At 41.2% G+C, this 19276-nt stretch overlaps 1 protein-coding gene across 1 annotated transcript in view; it reads left to right on the forward strand.

The window, feature by feature from the left end:
* Positions 1–19276, forward strand: part of lin9 (lin-9 DREAM MuvB core complex component) — a 148265-nt gene that overhangs the window by 103564 nt on the left and 25425 nt on the right. The window contains exons 8-10 of the mRNA XM_059982719.1: positions 9803–9936; positions 11254–11373; positions 18898–18999. Of these exons, the coding sequence (XP_059838702.1) occupies positions 9803–9936; positions 11254–11373; positions 18898–18999 (356 nt within the window). The remainder of the gene's footprint in view (positions 1–9802; positions 9937–11253; positions 11374–18897; positions 19000–19276) is intronic.

The raw sequence follows: 19276 nt of genomic DNA on the forward strand, positions 1-19276 counted from the left end.
GTGAAGAGAAAATGTATAGGAGAGAGCAGGAAACATTTTCCCACAGTAGAGGAGTCTAAAAATAGAGAACATAAGTTTGTGGCCCTTTTCAAGTTCAGCCACAGATCTTCAATTTGGCCTCTATGGGACATTAACTGTGTTGTTTTTAAGCCACTTTTGTGTAGTTTTGGCTTAATGCTTGGGGCCACTGTCTTGCTGGAAAAGGAATCTTCTCCCAAGTCACAGTTCTCTTGCAAACTGCATCAGGTTTGCTTCCAGGATTTCCCTGTATTTTACTGCATTCATTTTACCCTTTACCTTCACAAGCCTTCCAGGGCCTGCTGCAGTGAAGCATCCCCACAGCATGATGCAGCCACCACCGTGCTTCACGGTAGGGATGGTGTGTTTTTTGATGATTTGTGGTGTTAGGCCTACGCCAAACATAGTGTTTAGTCTGATGGCAAGACCTCAATTTTGGTTTCATTAGCCCATAGAACCTTCTTCCAGCTGACTTCAAATTCTCCCACATGCTTTCTGGCAAACTCTAGCTGAGATTTCATGTGAGTTTTTCTCAGCAGTGGCTTTCTCTTTGCCATTCTCCCATAAAGCTGCGACTGGTGAAGCACCTAGGCAACAGCTGTATGTCTCTCCCATCTCTGCCACTGAAGCTTGTAACTCCAGTTGTCATAGGTCTCTTGGTACCCTCCTTCACTAGTCCCCTTCTTGCACAGTCAATAGTTTTTGAGGATGGCCTGCTCTAGGCAGATTTACAGCATTGCCATATTCTTTCCATTTCTTGATGATTGACTTTACTCCAAGGGATATTCAGTGACTTGGAAATTTTCTTGTATCCATCTCCTGACTTGTGCTTTTCAATAAACCTTTTGCGGACTTGGAGTGTTCTTTTGTCTTCCTGGTGGTAGTTTTTTCTTGGGATACTAACTCACCAGTAGTTGGCCTTTCAATTTTTACTACAATCATTTGAAAAACCTTCACTGTACAGAAGTGTCCAGAAACAGATCTCCATTTAATTAATTTTGTGACTTCTAAACCCAATTGGCTGCACCAGTGGCAAGTATGATGTTGTGGCCATCTCTGAAAGCATGGCTCCCATTGGGAGTTGAATGTCCAAGGATATATGGTGTATTGGAAAGATAGGTTAGTAGGCAGAGGGGATGGAGTGGCCCTGTGTAGAAGAAAAAAAGTTAAATTATTAGAAAGAGATGACTTAGGATCAGAAGGTGTAGAGTCTCTATGAGTTGAGTTAAGAAATTACAAGGGTAAAAGGACCCTAATAGCAGTTGTATGCAGGCTTCCAAACAGCAGCCAGGATTTGGATTGCAAATTACAGCAGGAGATAGGAAGGGCAATGTCATGATAATTGTTGGGGATTTTAACATGAAAGTGGATTGTGAAAACCATTACTGGACCTCAAGAAAGAGTATTTGTAGAATGTCTAAGGGAAGGCTTTTTAGAACGGCTTATTGTTGAGCCCACTAGGGGATCAGCTGTTCTGGATTGGGTGTTGTGCAATGATAAGAGAGTTTAAGGTTAAGGAACCCTTAGAGAACAGTATGATCGAGTTCACTTTGAAATTTGAGAAGGAGAAACTAAATTCCAATGTGTCGGTATTCCAGTGGAATAAAGGAAATTAAAATGGCATGAAAGGGGAACTGGCCAAAGTTGACTGGAAAGGGACAGTAGCAGGAAGGACAGCAGAGCAACAATGTTGGAGTTTCTGTGAAAAATGAGGGAAGTCCAGGTAAGAAGAAATTTTCAAATGGAAGAAGGACATTGCCGTGTCTGACAAGTGAAGTTAGAGGCAAAGTAAATCAAAAGAGAGGACAAACAGGAAACCAAAGTTAGAGGGAAGATAGAGGATTGGGAAGCTTTTAAAAACTTGCAGAAGAAACTAAGAAGGTCATTAGGAAGGAAAAGATGAATTATGAAAGGAAGCTGGTGACTAATATCAAAGAAGATACTAAAAGCTTTTTTAAGTATATAAAAGAGAGTTGAGGGTAGATATAGAACTAATAGAAAGTGATGCTGGAGATATTGTAATGAGAGATGCAGGGATGGCAGAGTAATTGAATGTGTATTTTGCATCAGTCTTCACAGTAGAAGACATCTGCAGTATACCGGGCATTCAAGAGTGTCAGGGAAGTGAAGTATGTCCAGTGAAAATTACAACTGAGAAGGTGCTCAGGAAGCTTAATGGTCTGAGGGTGGATAAATCTCCTGGACCAGCTGGAATGCACTCTCGAGTTCTGAAGGAAGTAGTTGGAGAGATTGCAGAGGCATTAACAATGATCTTTCAAGAATCAATAGATTCTGGCATTGTACTGGATGACTGGAAAATTGCAAATGTTACTCCGCTATTTAAGAAGGGTGGGAGGCAGCAGAAAGGAAACTATAAACCTGTTAGCCTGACATAAGTGGTTGGGAAGTTGTTGAAATCGATTGTTAGGGATAAGATTACAGAATATCTGGAGGCACATGACAAGATAGGCCAAAGCCAGCATGGTTTCCTAAAAGGAAAATCCTGCCTGACTAACCTACTGCAATTTTTTGAGGAGATTACAAGCAGGGTAGACAAAAGAGATGCAGTAGATGTGGTGTACTTTTCAGAAGGCCTTTGACAAGGTGCCGCACAGGAGGCTGCTTAGCAAGACAAGAGCCCATGGAATTACAGGGAAGTTACTAGCATGGGTGAAGCATTGGTTGATCAGCAGAGTGGAAGTAAAGGGATCCTATTCTGGCTGGCTGCTGGTTACCATTGGAGTTCCACAGGGGTCAGTGTTGGGACCGCTGCTTTTTACAATGTATGTCAATAATTTGGACTATGAGATCAGTGGATTTGTAGCTAAATTTGCCGATCACACTAAGATAGGCAGAGGAGCGGGTAGTGTTGAAGAAACAGAGCCTGCAGAGAGACATAGATAATTTAGGGAATGGGCAAAGAAATGGCAAATGAAATGCAATGTCGGAAAGTGTATGATCATGCACTTTGGTGGAAGAAATAAACGGGCAGACTATAAGTTAAATGGGGAGAGAATTCAAAATGCAGAGATGCAAAGGGTCTTGGGAGTCCTTGTGCAAGATACCCGAAAGATTAACCTCCAGGTTGAGTTGGTGGTGAAGAAGGCAAATGCAATGTTGGCATTAATTTCTAGAGGTACAGAATATAAGAGCAGGGATGTGATGTTGAGGCTCTAAAAGGCAATAATGAGAGCACATTTGGAGTATTGTGTGCAGTTTTGGGCTCCTTATTTTAGAAAAGATATAGTGATATTAGAGAGGGTTCAGAGAAGATTCAGAAGAATGATTCCAGGAATGAAAGGTGTACTGTATGAGGAACATCTGGCAGCTCTTTGGCTGTGTTTCCTGGAGTTCAGGAGAACGAGGGGGGATCTTATAGAAACATTCTGAATGTTAAAAGGCCTGAACAGATTAGATATGGCAAAGTTATTTCCCATGGTAGGGGAGACTAGGACAAGAGGGCATGACTTCAGGATTAAAGGACGTCCATTTAGAACAGAAATGTGAAGAAATTACTTTAGTCAGAGTGTGATAAATCTGTGGAATTTGTTGCCACGAGCAGCTGTGGAGTCCAAGTCATTGGGTGCATTTAAGGCTGAGATAGATAGGATCTTGATTAGCCAGGGCATCAATGGGTATGGGGTGAAGGCAGGGGAGTGGGGATGACCGGAAGAATTAGATCAGCCCATGATTGAATGGCGGAGCAGACTTGTTGGGCCGAATAGCCCACTTCTGCTCCTATATCTTATGGTCTTATGATCATGAACTGCTTGCTTCAGGTCTTTCCACAACATTTCTATAGGTTTAAGGCCAGGACTTTGACTCAGCCATTCCAAAACATGAATTTTCTTCTTTTTAAGCATTTTGTTGTTGATTTACTCTTGTCTTTTGCATCATTGTCTTGTTGCTATTAACTTCTATTAAGCTTCAGGTGATAGACTGCTATCCTGACATCCTCCTGTAAAATATCTTGATGCAATTGAACTCATTGTTCCCTCAATGATTGCAAGCTGTCCAGCAAAGCATCCCCAAACCATGAAGCTCCTTCCGCGTACTTCACAGTTGGGATGAGGTTTTAGTGTTGGTGTGCAGTGCCCTTTTTCCTGCAAACATAGAAATGTACATTTCTGCCAAAATTAACTTTTGACTCATCTGTCCACAAAACATTATCACCTTTTTTTTTTTGGAGAGCAGAAATTTCCTCTGTGGTTTCATTCCATGAACACCATTCTTGTTTAACGTTTTTCTTATAGTGGACACATGAACAGAGACTTTAGCGAGATCTAGTGTTTTCCTATTACCCTTGAGTTTTTTTCACCTCTTTTAGCATTGCATGTTGTGCTCTTGGTGTGATCTTTACAGGATGTCCACTCTTCGGGAGAGTAGCAATGGTATTGAGTTTCCTCCATTTGGAGACAATTTCTCTTACTGTGGACTGATGAACACTCAGGTCTTTAGAAATGCTTTTGTAACTTTTTCCAGCTTCATGCATCCCTACAATTCTTCTAAGGTCCTCTGAAAATTGTCTTAGTTAAGGCATGGTGAACATAAACAGATCAGTCTTGAGAAGAGCAGGCTTTGTCAGTAATCTGACTTTGTGTGCCTTTTGTATAGGACAGGGCACCTCTGCAACCCACACCTCCAATCTCATTTCATTGATTGAAACACCTGACTCCAAATAGCTTTGATATATACTTTTTTCAACAAACACATATTATTAGATCATATTTTTCTCAATAAATTAACAAGTATAATGCTTTGTGTTATTTATTTAATTGGGTTCTCTATCTAGTTTTAAGACACGTGAAGATCTGATCACATTTTAGGTTTTATTTATGAAGAAATAGAGAAAATTCTACAGGGTTCACAAACTTTCTAGCACCATAGTATTACTACTTCAAATATTAGCCATTTTTGTTTCATTTCCTTAAATATGGTTTCCTGTTTTGTCATTGCCATGTGCCTTTGTAGCTTGCTTTGTTCAAAGGTTTCAGATTCATTTAAATCAGATAAAGTTTTGTTATATTATGATCTCTATTCCCTAAAAGTCCCTAACAATTAGATCATCAATTAACCATTTTCATTTAGCCATACCTTATCTAAAGAAGTGTGATTCCAGATTGGTTCCTCAGTTCACTGATTCTGGAAGATATCCATTATATACTTCAGGAATTCCTTTTATCCACGATTATGGCCCTTTAGTTTGCCCAGTCTGTTGTTTTTAATTCCTTCAATATTGCGTGATCATTATACAATTTGATCTGCACCTTTGATTACCACTATTTAGAGGGCTATATAAATCACCCAACAATGTATGGAAATAAAACTATTGATATTGTTCAGAAAGTGACAAAGATGATTGATGAGCGTGGAGCAGTGAACGTTGTCTACATGGACTGATCCAAAAAATTTAAGTCACACAGGATCCATGGTAAGTTGTTAAATTGGATCTAAAATTGTGTTGGCCATAAAGACAGAGAAAATAGTGGTTTAGGCTTTTTTTTTCTCTAGCTAGAGGTTTGTGACCGGTGATGTTCTACACTGACAGTGCTGGAACCCCTGTCTGTAATATATAATAAAGACTTGGATGGAAGTGTACAGTAAGTGATAATCATCTGGCTGGAGTGGTAGAGATGTATTCAACCACTCAGTTTGCCAGTTGGAAGTACCTATTTGTTTCAAGCAAGCTTCTGTCATACTGGCACCCAAGAAGAACGTGGTAACTTGCTTCACTAACTATCATCCAGTCGCACTTATGTCCACTGTGATGAAGTGCTTCAAGAGTTTGGTCTTGAAGCAAATCAACTGCTGCCTGAATAGGGACTTGGATCTGCTCCAATTTGCCCACCATCTCAACAGGTCAATAGCAGATGCCGTTTAGTTGGCTTTTCACTCAGCTCTGGAACACTGGTCAGTGAAGGACCGTACATAAGGACGCTCTTCATTGACTGCAGCTCAGTATTTAATACTGTCATCCCCTTGAAACTCATCACTAACCTGAAAGACCTGGCCATGATACCTTCCTGTGCACTGGATCCACGATTTACTCACTGGCAGACCCCAGTCAGTACAGATTGGCAACAGCATTTCTGCCACAATCACCATCAACAGAGGTGCACTACAAGACTATGTGCTTAGTCCTCTGCTTTACTCACTTTATACCTATGATTGTATGGCTCAGGACAACATCAAGACATATTCAAGTTTGCTGATGTTAGTCAAACCAAAGGTGTCGACAAATTGGCAAGGAGATTGAATTCTGATCAAGTAGTGCCACAGCAACAACCTCTCACTCAACATCAGCAAAACCAAAAAAACTGCAGGAGGAGGAAGCTGGAGATCCATGAGCCAGTTGTCATTAGGAGATTGGAGCTGGACAGAGGCAGTAGCATTAAATTCCTTGATGTTAATATCTCAGAGGATTTGTCCTGCAACCAGCATGTAAGTGCCATCATAAAGAAAACGTGACAGCACCTCTACTTTCTTAGAAATTTGCATAGATTTGGCATGTCACCAAAAGCTCTGACAGACTTGTATAGATGCATCGTTGAGAGTATCATGACCTGGTGTGGAAACAGCAATGCCAAATAATGGAAAAGACTATGGAAAGTGCTGGATACAGCCCAGTCCATTACAGGCAAAGACTTCTCCACCACTGAGTACATTTATCTAAGGGTGCAGCCACAAGAAAGCAGCGCCCATAATTATCAAAGACCCCACCATCTAGGCCATGCTCTCTTCTTGCTATTCCCATGGGGCAGGAGGTACTGACCCTCAAGTCCCACACCACTAGATTCAGGAACAAGTTATTGCCCTAATGCTAAATTTACTTGGATCATTGACCTTTGTAGGTGGTCTCTTTAATAAGTTTTAAAATGATGCAAATTGATGGTGAGTACTGGACGGGAAGGAAGGTTGTCAGAACATGCAACAAGATATCGAGCAGTTGAAAATTTGGCTAAAGAAATGGCAGATGAAGTTTAATCCTGACGAAGTGTAAGGTCAAGCATTTTGGTGAGCTAAATGCAAAAGGAAAGTATTCAGTAATGGCAGGACCCTAAGGAGCATTCGTATCCAAAGGATTGAGTGGAAGTCCATAGCTGCCTGAAAGTAGCAAGACAAATGGGTAGGATGATAAAGAAAGGTGATATCATGTTAGCAATCATTGCCAGAGTGTTTGGTATATAACTTGAAGAGTTATGCTGCAGCTGATAAAACCTGAAAGCACATACTGTCGAAGTCTCAAGGACATCTTTGTGGGACTGTCGAACAGCTCCCTGTGTGAAAGGATGAACTCTTGACCACACAATCTCACAATCTCCCTTGTTCTGACCCTGCACTTTCTCTGTACCTGTTACACTTTACATTCTGTTATTGTTTTTCCTTGTACAATGTTTTGATGTGATGAAATGATCTGTATGGATGGCAAGCAAGACAAAGCTTCAGTTTGTGCTGTCACAATGATTAACCAATTTACAGTACTTGGGTAAGGCATATTTGGAGAATTGTGTGCAGTTTTGGTCAACACACTATTAAAATGATGTGGAGGCTTTGTAAGGGGGTGTAAGATAAGTTCACTAAGACATTGCTTGGATTGGAGGGTTTCTTTTAGGTAAAAGGAGAGGTTGGACAGTTTGGATTGTTTTCTCTGGAATGTCAGAGGCTGAAAGGTGATGAAGGGAAGTATATAAAATTTTGAAAGACATACATAGGATAAGTAGTCTTTTCCACAATGGAAATATCAAGCACTAGAAGGCATACCTTTTAAGATGAGAGGGGGAAAGTTTAAAGGAAATTTGTGAAGTAATTTTTGTAGTAGGTGCCTGGAACAGGGTGGTTGAAGGAGATACAATAGTGATGTTGAGGAAGTAATTAGATACATGCATAAACAGATAGGGAATAGAGACGAAGTGCAGGCAGACGGGATTAGTTTAAACAAGTATTGTAGTTGGCGCAGACATGGTTGGCTGTCCCTATACTCTTCTGTATAGTAGCCTCCTGTGTTTCCACTTACCACTTTCCAGCCTTCAGTTTGAATGGAGACTCGTTAAAGCATATAGTATATCAAATATCGGTCAGATATTAAGACAGCAAAATAAACCTACTGAACTAAAAACAAAACACATTATCTACATATGCATCAAAATGTGAGTTGAAAAATATATAAATGGACAATATTTGTTGTTTCTTTAGCATTTTTATTTACTTTTTACTTTACTCTGCATGTAAATTCTGTAAAAGCAAATTATATTCCATAGCTCAGATTTTTGAGTTGCGGTTTATTAATTCCAAAAAAGTGAATTTCTGCAACCTGAGTGGCCATAATGCAACCTTGCCTGTATCCTTTTTCCTGTTGTGGTTCTAATTGGAAGTATCTGTAGCCCCCCCCCCCCAGTAAGCCTCAGGCTCGCTCAGCTCGCTTCTGTCTAGGGGGAGCAGCCTTCGGCCCCGCCAGACTGTGTAATCAGCTTGTGCGGATGCTGTGTGATGTCCCCACTGCGCCAAATAACAGACAGTACACCATATGCGATTAAATGATTACACTTTATAGATCTTACTATATAGATCTTTATAGATCTATGTACTTAATAGAGATACAATATAAAAGGAAAAGTAAAAGGCACCAAACTTATCAAAGTTCAGCTACTTTGTGCATAACCGTTGGAGCTCAGTTAATGAAGTCTTCTTGTCACCATTCTATCCCCTCCGACCCCCCCCCCCCCCCTTCAACCCGCCACCTGGGACCAACAACGGTAGTCGACCAGATGCTCTACACGAATCTGTCCTCGTCTCCTCTCCCCACCGATGACACTGGGCCTCGGACTCCCACCTGGGGTCCGTTCCGTCGCCCAGCTTGCAGCATCGCGTCTCCTCTCTCTCTCCATCGCCTTCACTCCAAAAGTACGCGCAACAATAGCTTACAGATCCACAAGAAAGAATAACATCTATCCCAATTGGTTAATGTGATAAATTATGTATACCCGTTTGGGCACGCCCCTCTGCTGACTGCTCCTGTGGCTCCTCCCACAGACCCCTGTATAAAGGCGATTGGAGGCACTGCTCCTCCCTCAGTCTCCAAGATGCTGTGCTCCCTTTTGCTGCTAATAAAAACCTATCGTTCACCTCCCGTCTCCGAGAGTTATTGATGGTGCATCAGTTAACAAATGAATACAATTCTCATTATCAGTAATTATAACCCAAACAAGCTGCGAGAGAAAGCACTCTCTCACCAGTTACCCCAACAAAGAAGCATTCTTACTTTTAACACAACAAAGAAGCCATTTTATTAGCCTTAGCAGTAACATAAAAGAAGAAACCCCTTACATATCCTATAATATTCCTGGGGAACCTGGTTAGCATTATATTTCTTCACTCCAGCTTTGCTTTGTCGTTTCTCTTAAATGTCCTCTCCCCCTTCTCACACCTCACCAAATTTGTTAAGCTTGAGACTTTGTTCACAACTTAGTCATTTTAATTCACTGAAACTCTGATCTCATCTTTGGATTTCAGCATTCATTAGGCCTGAAGTTGCAGTTATTAGTCCAGTGCAATGTTGCAAATGTCAATGGATCTGTTTCCATTGCTGTTGCGGTAATGAGGGTGAAACTATGGACCTTTAATCTTGGGATATTGTTTTCTTTGAATGCTAGCTCTTTGTGTTTCACTGAAGTGCTGAGTAAATCACAGGGTAAAATGGGTACCAGGTTGGCAGGATAAAATAAAACCTTCACTTGGTAATGGATCCTCACTCAACTTGTGATACTTTCTCATTTTTGCTCTCAAGCACGACTCCGGGGTGCTCATGATGGCCTGTTCACGGGACAGATAGATGCAGTTGACACTATTAACGCAACGTATCGAGTCACGTTCGACCGGACGGGACTGGGAACGCACACAGTACCAGACTATGAAGTTCTTGTAAGTAAAAAAAAGTTGCCAGATTACTTTTTCCTTGTGCGTCAGAGATGGTGAAGTCACAGCTAGAATCACGAGGGTGATCTACAGATGAGAGTATGTATTCCATCCAAGTAAATTCTGTTAACTAAGTAATCTGGAGTGAAGACTAGCACCAGTAATATGACCTGAAAACTGGTTCTGCTCAAAGCCATTGGCTTCAATTACCTAAGCTATTCCCGTGGCCATGTATATCTTTTTAACTAGTGCCTCTGATATAAGCTTCCTCCAGCTTTGACCCACTCTTCCCCTTTCCCTGCCTGACAGTGAAGCAGGTCAGTCCGTGAGTAGTGACAAGGCCTCAGGTGGTAGATTTTGAAGCCACCTTGATAGGCTGGTTCTCTTAACGGACTTTGAATGATGTACAAATGCCTTTAAATATCAGAGTTGTTTCTGAGGCCTAAAGCATTTAAATGATAGAAAAGTAAAATTATTTCTAATTTAAAAAGCAAACTGTTTCATCTTTTCATCAAACTCAATGAACCTATTCAGATGAATATAGTGGAGCTACAGTGCCAGCCCCTCTCCTGTCCCCTCCATCCCTGGCTGTAAAGCCAAATGGTTTGACATGAAGAGTCTCTCAACCTCTGTTCAGCCAGTTTGTACTGACTCCAGTGCAGTGCAGGAAGTCGCGGCATCTCACCTCTGACTCATTTCCAGGACCATATGAGAATGCTGAGGTAGAAGTTGACCTGCATGTTGCTGCAAGCTGGTGATTCTTGAAGCAGCGTGATCCACCATGTTGCTTAATTTTACCAACACACACAAAATGTTGGAGGAACTCAGCGTGAAAGGTCTTGGCTTAAAACATCGACTGTTTATTTTCCTCCATGGATGCTGCCCAGCCTGCTGGGTTCCTCCATCATTTTGAGAATTATGCTGAAAATTTTCAGCATCTGCCAAAGCTCTTGTATCACTTGATGTTTCATGTGTAGCACACTGCCACCTGCAGGTTCTCCTCCTAGCTGCACATTGATTGGAAATACTGATTCTGAATCCTGGAACTGCAGTCGGAGCACCTTGATCAGAAGGACTGCAGCAGTCAAAGCTGTCTGTCTATTGTCATCTTGATGCACGCTGGGGAAGGGCCTTATCCTGTAAATTAATATATTTCAGTGGATGTATTCACACACTTCACCGTGTCAGGATTTAAGTTGTTTTCCCAGTGGGGGAACCAGCACACCACTATGAACTGTTGTCCCACTGTGATTGCATTTAGCAAAGAAATTCAACGTTAAAATCCTAAAATGAAATCTCTGAACCTTTTATCCTTACCTTCAGAGTAACGAGACGCACGAAACCATGCCCATCACCGCCTTTGCACAGAAGCAACGACCTTCCAGATACTACCTGACACCACCGCGGCTTCCTTACACTACGACTGGGCAGTCACCCATCACAGTATGTTGTTACTTTCACTTTGGTGTTTTTACTTACTACACAAAGCTACTTGACCGCGTGCATGCCAGCTCCCAGACATCAACACCATCAGTACCATTCAGAATCAGGTTGATTATCACTGACTTATATGGTGTGAAATTTGTTGTTCTGCAGCAGCAGCACAGTGCAAAGACATGAAATTACTATACATTGCAAAAATAAATAGTGTAAAAAATAACGAGGTCGTGTGTATGAATTCATGAACCATTTAGAAATCTAATGGCAGAGGAAAGAAGGTTATCTTGCATGGCTGAATGTGGATCTTCAGGCGGCTGTACCTCTTCCCTGATGATAATAACAAAAGAGGGCATATCCCAGATGGTGAGGATCTTTAGTGATGGATACCACTTCTTGAAATTACATTCAATGGTGGGAGGGTTGTACTTGTGATGGAGCTGGCTGTCTATAACTTTCTGCAGCCTCTTACGATCCTGTGCATTGAAGCCTCAATATCAGACTGTGATGCAACCAGAAAGATTCCACTGTAGATGTGCAGAAATTTATGTCTTTGGTGAGAAACCATATGTCTTCAAACTTCCAGTGAAGTAGAGCCTCTTATTTCCCAGGACAGTAGCAACTTATTCAGTCTGACACACATTCATCAACTCTCCTTTGATTAATTTTGCCATTTATAAATGTGACAAAAATTATCTTACAATTTGTTCTGTGTTCTTTTCTGATTTAGCTCAGGGTATTTGCATATACATTTGCAAACAAAGGAGATACTGCACAAGTGTTAAACCACAAGAAAACACTTTAGTATAACTAGCACAAGTACAATACAGAAAGAAAAACTAAAGTCTACAGTAGTAGCAGTACAAAAATCAAAATAATACTTATTATCCACTAAACAAGCCAATCTCTGCAATGTTGGGCAGGGAGCCACAGATCTGGTATTCTTTCACATGACCTGTTTTCTCTCTGTCTCACTCTTACTCACTCCCTCACTCTCACTTGACATACTTATCCCTATTGTCTCAGCACTAGCTCCGGTTATAACCAAGCCTACGACAAAACTCTCCCACTGCAACAAGTAGGTGTTTCTCCCGCCCCCAGTGGCACCAGCTGCATCCCCAAACTCTTAAACCTCTAGCCCAGAAAAAAAAACATGATTTTCACCAATTTCAACTACTATGGCTGCAGACTTGTACTTCTTTGGCTTTCTCAAAATATTACTGTGGACTGGTTCTCCTGTGCTTTTTCTAAAAAAAAAATCCCACTCCAAGCTAAACCATTTTACCTTATAGACTTCCATTTTATTTTAGCATATAAGACCATAAGACATTCAAGTTGAGTTAGGCCATATGACCCATCGAGTCTGCTGCACCGTTTGATCATGACTGATCTATTTCCCTCTCAATCCCATTCTCCTGCCTTCTCCTCATAACCATTCATATCCTGACTTTTCAAGTATGTATTTGACTTTTCACCACCAAATCAACCTGCAAGTTACTCTTTAGGGAATCCTGCGTGAGAACTTTCAGGCCCCCTTGCATCTCAGATTTTTTAATTATCTCCATGTTTAGAAAACAGTCTTTGCTTTTATTCCTTCTACCAAAGTGCATGACCATACACTTCCTGATACTATTCCATCTGCCAGTTCACTGCACATTCTCCTAATCCGTCTGTCCTTCTGAAGCCTCCTTGCCTCCTCAACACTATCTTCATATTGTCCACAAACTTGGCCACAAAGCCCTCAATTCTGTTATTCAAATCATTCAAAAACAGCAGTCCCAACACAGACCCCTGTAGAACACGACTAGTCACCAGCAGCTAATCAGAAAATCAGAAAAGGCTCCCTTTATCTTTGCCTCCTCCCAATTAGCCAATGCTTTATCTTTCCTGGAATACTATGGGCTCTTGTCTTGCTAAGCAGCCTCATGTGGTACCTTATCAAAGGCCTTTTGAAAATTTAAGTAAACAACATCCATCAAATCTCCGTTGTCCATCCTGCTCTTTAACTCCTCAAAGAATTCTAATAGATTTGTCAACAAGATTTTCCCATAAGGAACCCATGCTGACTTTGGCCTATTTTATCATGTGTCTCCAAGTACCCTGAAACTTCATCCTTAACAATCGATTCCAGCATCTTCCCAACCACTGAAGTCAGGCTAACTGGCCTATAAATTCCTTTCTTCTGCCTCCCTCCCTTCTTGAAGAGTGAAGTGGGATTTGCAATTTTCCAAACCTCCGGAACCATGCCAGGATGTAGTGTTTCTTGAAAGATTATTACTAATGCCTCCACAATCTCTTTAGCTACCTCTTTCAGAACCTTGGGATGCAGTCCATCTGGTGCAGGTGACTTATCTACCCTCAGACCTTTGAGCTTCCCAAGCACCTTCTCCCTAGCGATAACAACTTCACTCACTTCTGCCCCCTGACACTCTGGAACATCCAGCATACTACTGCTGTCTTCCAAAATGATGCAAAATACTCATTCAATTGTCCGCCATTTCCTTGTCCCCCAGTACTACCTCTCCAATGTCATTTTCCAGCAATCCGCTATCTAAACTTGCCCCTTTTTACTCTTTATATAGCTGAATAATCTTCTGGTATCTTTGTTGATATTATTGGCTAGCTTACCTTCATATTTCATCTTTTTGTTCCTTATAGTTTTTTTAGTTTCCTTCTGTTGGTTTTTAAAAGCTTCCCAGTCCTCTAACTTCACACTTATATTTGCTGTATTATATGCCCTCTCTTTTGCTTTTAGGTTGGCTTTGAATTCTCTTGTCATCCACAGTTGTGTACCTTTAGAATATTATTTCTTCTTTGGGATATATCTATCCTGCGCTGTTCAAATTGCTTCCAGAAACTCCAGCCATTGCTGATTTGCTGTCATCCCTGCTTGTGTTCCCTTTCAATCAACTTTGGCTAGCTCTTCTCTCATGTCCCTGTAAATCCCTTTACTCTCTTACTATCTTTCCTTTCAGTTAGTCCTGATGAAGGGTCTCGGCCCGAAATGTCGACAGTGCTTCTCCTTATAGATGCTGCCAGGCCTGCTGTGTTCCACCAGCATTTTGTGTGTGTTGTTTGAATTTCCAGCATCTGCAGATTTCCTCGTGTTAATCCCTTTACTCCACTGTAATACTGATTCTTCTGATTTTAGCTTCTCTCCCTCAAATTGCTGGGTAAATTCTTTCATATTGTGATCACTGGTCCGTAAGGGTTCCCTTAGCTTAAGCTCCCTCATCAAATCTAGTTTCTTGCACAACACCCAACAGAGAGTTGACTTTCCCCTATAGCGCTTAAACACAAGCTGCTCTAAAATGTCTTCTCTCAGGTATTCTACAAATTCTCTCTCGGGATCCAAAATCAGCACCAACCTGTTTTTCCCAATCTATCTGCCTATTGAAAACTCCCATGACTATACAAATGTGGCCCTTTTGACTTGGATTTTCTCTCTCCTGTTGTAATATGTAGCCCACATTCTGGCTACTGTTCGGAGGCCTGTAAGTTTCACCGTTGTACCCACAGTGATTCTACACCTTCTGATCCCATTTCAGCTCTTTATAAGGATTTGATTTCAATTTTTACCAATAAAACCACCCCACTCTCTCTGCCTAACTGCCTGTCCTTTGGTTAAAATCTATATCCATGGTCATTAAGCTTCCAACTATAAATCTTCTTTCAGCCACGACTCAGTATGCACACAACATCATACCTGCCAGTCTCTAACTGTATTACAAGATTATCTACCTTATTTTGTATACTGCATGCATTCAAATATAGCACCTTCGATCCTGTATTCATCACCCTTTTTGATTTATCTCCCCCCCCCCCGTTACACTGCTACTCATTCCACTGACTGCAATTTTGCTCTATTGTCTGCCCGTTTTTCCTGACAGTCACTGCACACTGCCTCTGCTTGTATACCAACTACCCTTTCCTCAGACCCCTCCCAAATTAGTTTAAACTCTCCCCAACAGTTATAGAAAATCTGCCACAAGTATATTGATCCCCCTCTGGTGCAGTTTTAACCTGTCCCTTTTGTACAGGTCACATCATCCCCAGTAGCGATCCTGATGATCCATATATCTGAACCCCTGCCCCTGGCACTAGTTCCTCAGCCACTTATTCATCTGCCAAATTATCCTATTCTTATCCTCACCAGTGTGAGGCAGAGGCAGCAATCCAGAGATTATTACCCTGGATGTCCTGCTTTTTAGCTCTCTGCTTAGCTCCCTAAATTCTCTTTTCAGGGCCTCCTCCCTTTTCCTACCTTATGTCATATGTACTAAGACTTCTGGCTGCTCACCCTCCCCCTTTAGAATGCAGTGGACTCAATCCAAAACATCCCTGACCCTGGCATCTAAAAGGCAACTCAGCATCTGGAAGTCCACAAAATCTTATGTCTGCTAGTCTAAGAATGGAATCCCTACACTTCTGCAATCTTCTTCAGCCCCCTTCCCTTCTGAGCCACAGCACCAGACTAAGTGCCGGAGACTAATCACTGTGGCTTCCCCATGGTAGGTGGCTACCCCCAACAGTGGTATTCTTTAATTGAAGGGAATGGCCACAGGGGTATCTGCACTGACTGCCCATTTCCTCTCCCTCTCTTGACAGTTGCCAAAGTACCTGCCTTCTGTTACTTAGGGCTGACGACCTCCTTGTAGCTCCTATCTATTACCTCCTCAGTTTTCCATATGTGCTGCAGCTCCAGTTCCTTAACATGTTCTCTGAGAAGCTGTTGCTCAGTGCACCTGGTGCAAGTGTGGTTAACTGGGAGACTAGAGGTCTCCCAGACTTCGCACATCTCACACAAATATCACAACACAGCCCTAGAGCTATTCTCTCTGCACTAGCTATGTACTAACAGGGAAGAATGGAGAAGAAACTTACCGGGTACTACTTGGCCTGATGAGCCAAAGTCTCCCCTCTCCAACACTGATAAATTCACACAATGGCTGTTCCACTTGTCTCTGCCTTATTTTTATTTGTACTTGCTATACCAAGCAGGAATCACGTTTAACTCTTTCCCTACAATGGAACAAGGAATAATACAACACAATCCCTTTAGTGCCATGTGATGCCAAATTAAACAAATCTCTTCTATCTGGACATGATCCATATTCTTCCATTCCATGCATTATTTGTATGCCTACCTAAAAGTCTTTTAAATGCCATTATCATATTCACTTATACCATTATTCCTGGCAGCATGTTCCAAGTATCTACTACTCTGTCTTTTTTAAAAAAAACTTGCTCCACACATCAACTTTAAACTTTCCCCCTTTCTCCTTAAAGCCATACCCTCTTGTATTTAACATTTCAAACCTGAGAGAAAGATTAAGACTGTCTACCGTATCTATACCTTTCTATCAGATCTCTCCTCAGCCTATGATGCTCCAGAGAAGCCATTCGAAGGTTGTACAACCTCTCCTTATAGCTCATACCTATCAAGTAGCATCTTAGTAAGCCTCTTTTGCACCCTCTCCAAAGCCTCCACATCTTAATTGTATGAAGTGACCAGAACTGCATACAATAACCCTATACTGAGAAGTATTTTGCAGTGCCACTTAACCTATCAAGCACTTCTTTGGGATGTGGGAGGGACAGACAGGCAGTCAGAGAGAACATGCAAACTCCACACAGACTGCACCCAAGGTCGAGATTGAACCCATTTCCCTTAAGCTGTGAGGCAACAATACCAGTCGCGCCACTTTATTGCTGGTAAGACACAGAAGAGTGTAGCCATAATAAAACATTATGATAGTCTCGGGTTGGCTTCCACAAATTTTTCCTAAGCTGCTTAGTACTTTCCACACTGTTTTTCTTTCAAGTTTCTTGCTTTTCAACCAAATGTTAAGCTTTGGTTTTTTATGTCGAGGAATATGATTTTCCTACTATGCCTCCAACAAATGTCATTCCTTGATTATTTTTGTCCACAAAACCCAAGTTTAGCAATGAGTTGTCGAAACATTGGCCACTATAATTGCCTTAAGATACACGTTTTGACTAGGTTGTCAATTGATTTATTGTTTTCACATTTACTGAAGTACAGTGAAAAGCTTAGTTTTGCATCCCAGCCATCCAGATCATTTCATCACCATCAGTAAATCGAGGCATTATAAGGGAAAAGCAATAATAGAATGCAGAATATTGCATTGTAGTTACAAAGAAAGTGCAGTGCAGGCAGTTAATTAGGTTCAAGGCCACAAAGAATTAAACTGTGAGATCAGAATTTGTGTACAGGATAGAAGCTGTCCTTGATCCTGGTGGTATGTGCTTGAAAGCTTTTATGTTATCGACTCAATGGGAGAGAGAAGAAAACAGAATGTCCAAAGTTGGTAGGGTACGTAATTACATTGGCCGCTTTACTGATGCAACGTACAGACTTGGAGTCATTGAATAATATATATTTTTTAAATTCCAATTTGAATCATCATGCTTGTGCTGACTGTCCAAATAGACACCCTCCCTCTTCATTACTTCATTGACTTGCAAATTGACTATTGAGACTATGCTTTACTTCCAGGCAAGGTTAGCATTAATTATTCTATTGAATTATTCACAGATTTATTTTTGACTTTGTCAAGAGCAAAATTGTTCACAATTAATTTTTATTGTAATATAATTGTTAAGTTTTGAAAGGGGTAGTGAATAAGTCAAGTACAGAAATTGACAAGTAAAATGTACAGAGCGAAGTTTAGGAGCATGGATAGGGCAAATGCACTGTCTTTTTCCCTAGGGTTGGGAATCAAGATCTAGGGCCTAGGTTTAAGATAAGGGAAAGATTTAAAAGGAACCTGAGGGGTATCTTTTTCCATTCAGGTGGTTTGTATGTGGAATTTGCTGCTAGAGGACTCTGCTGAGGCAGTTAGAATAACAACATTTAAAAGACATTTGAAGAGATGTACATGGATGTGAAAGGTTTTGAGGGATATGGGCATATGTGAAAAGCTTGGATGGTAATCTTCATTGATAAGGACAAAGTTAGATCAAGAGACCTGTTTCTTTGTTGTGTGACTATAGAGCTTCCCAAAACAAAGCAGTGTAGAAGTTGCCATCTACCACCTTACCAACTACTCTTATTCACCACCTTCTGACTCAGCATTGTGCCTCCTCTTTGCTGTGATGTTCTCATTCCCCCCCCCCCTCCCTCTTTAAGATAGCCTCCAGCTCCCATCTCTCTATACTTGTCAGTCAGACAGAAGCTATTGAAGACTTTGGAGAGATGGCGGATTTTAAACAACAGCAGCAGAAAGTGTCCTTTCGTGTGACTTGCCAGGAGGAGATGTCTTTGAGAGCATTCCTTGTCTAATTGAAAGCCTCCTAGACAATCCAGTGTGATTGATAACCCTAAGTAGATTGACCATGCTTGCCTCTCAGGACCAAATTTTTTAAGCTGCAACCTACAGGTTCTGAAATAATTGCAAACGTGGGCATTTTTCATAAATTCACACAGAGAAAATACCGTGCTGTGCTCTTGTTTGCTGCTGTTATCATCTCTTGCTAACATTACCCTTTTTAACTTTTCCTTGCCAGGATAACGATCCACTTTTGGGTCAGTCACCTTGGAAAAGCAAGCTATCGGCCACTGAAGGAGACACGCTTGGAGGATTTCCTATAGAATTCCTCATCCAGGTGGTAAGTGTATGTTCCTTCTGCATCAGGCATCAACATTACTAGGTAATGGAATTATATTAGTGGTTGTTAATTGAGCTGCGAAAAGGACACTGTCTAATATTGGGCTAGGGTACTGAAATCGGCAGTCAGTCACCTGTCTGGCATATGGAACCAAGAAACTGGCTCATTCTCAGTTGCAAATGAATTCAGTGACCCTTTGAAGAATTTAAATATGCATAATTATACATTAATGTCAGAAATTTGATTGCTGTAAATGTATATACTTTCATGAAGACAG

Source organism: Hypanus sabinus, chromosome 10 (assembly GCF_030144855.1).
Source record: "Hypanus sabinus isolate sHypSab1 chromosome 10, sHypSab1.hap1, whole genome shotgun sequence".
NCBI lineage: Eukaryota > Metazoa > Chordata > Chondrichthyes > Myliobatiformes > Dasyatidae > Hypanus > Hypanus sabinus.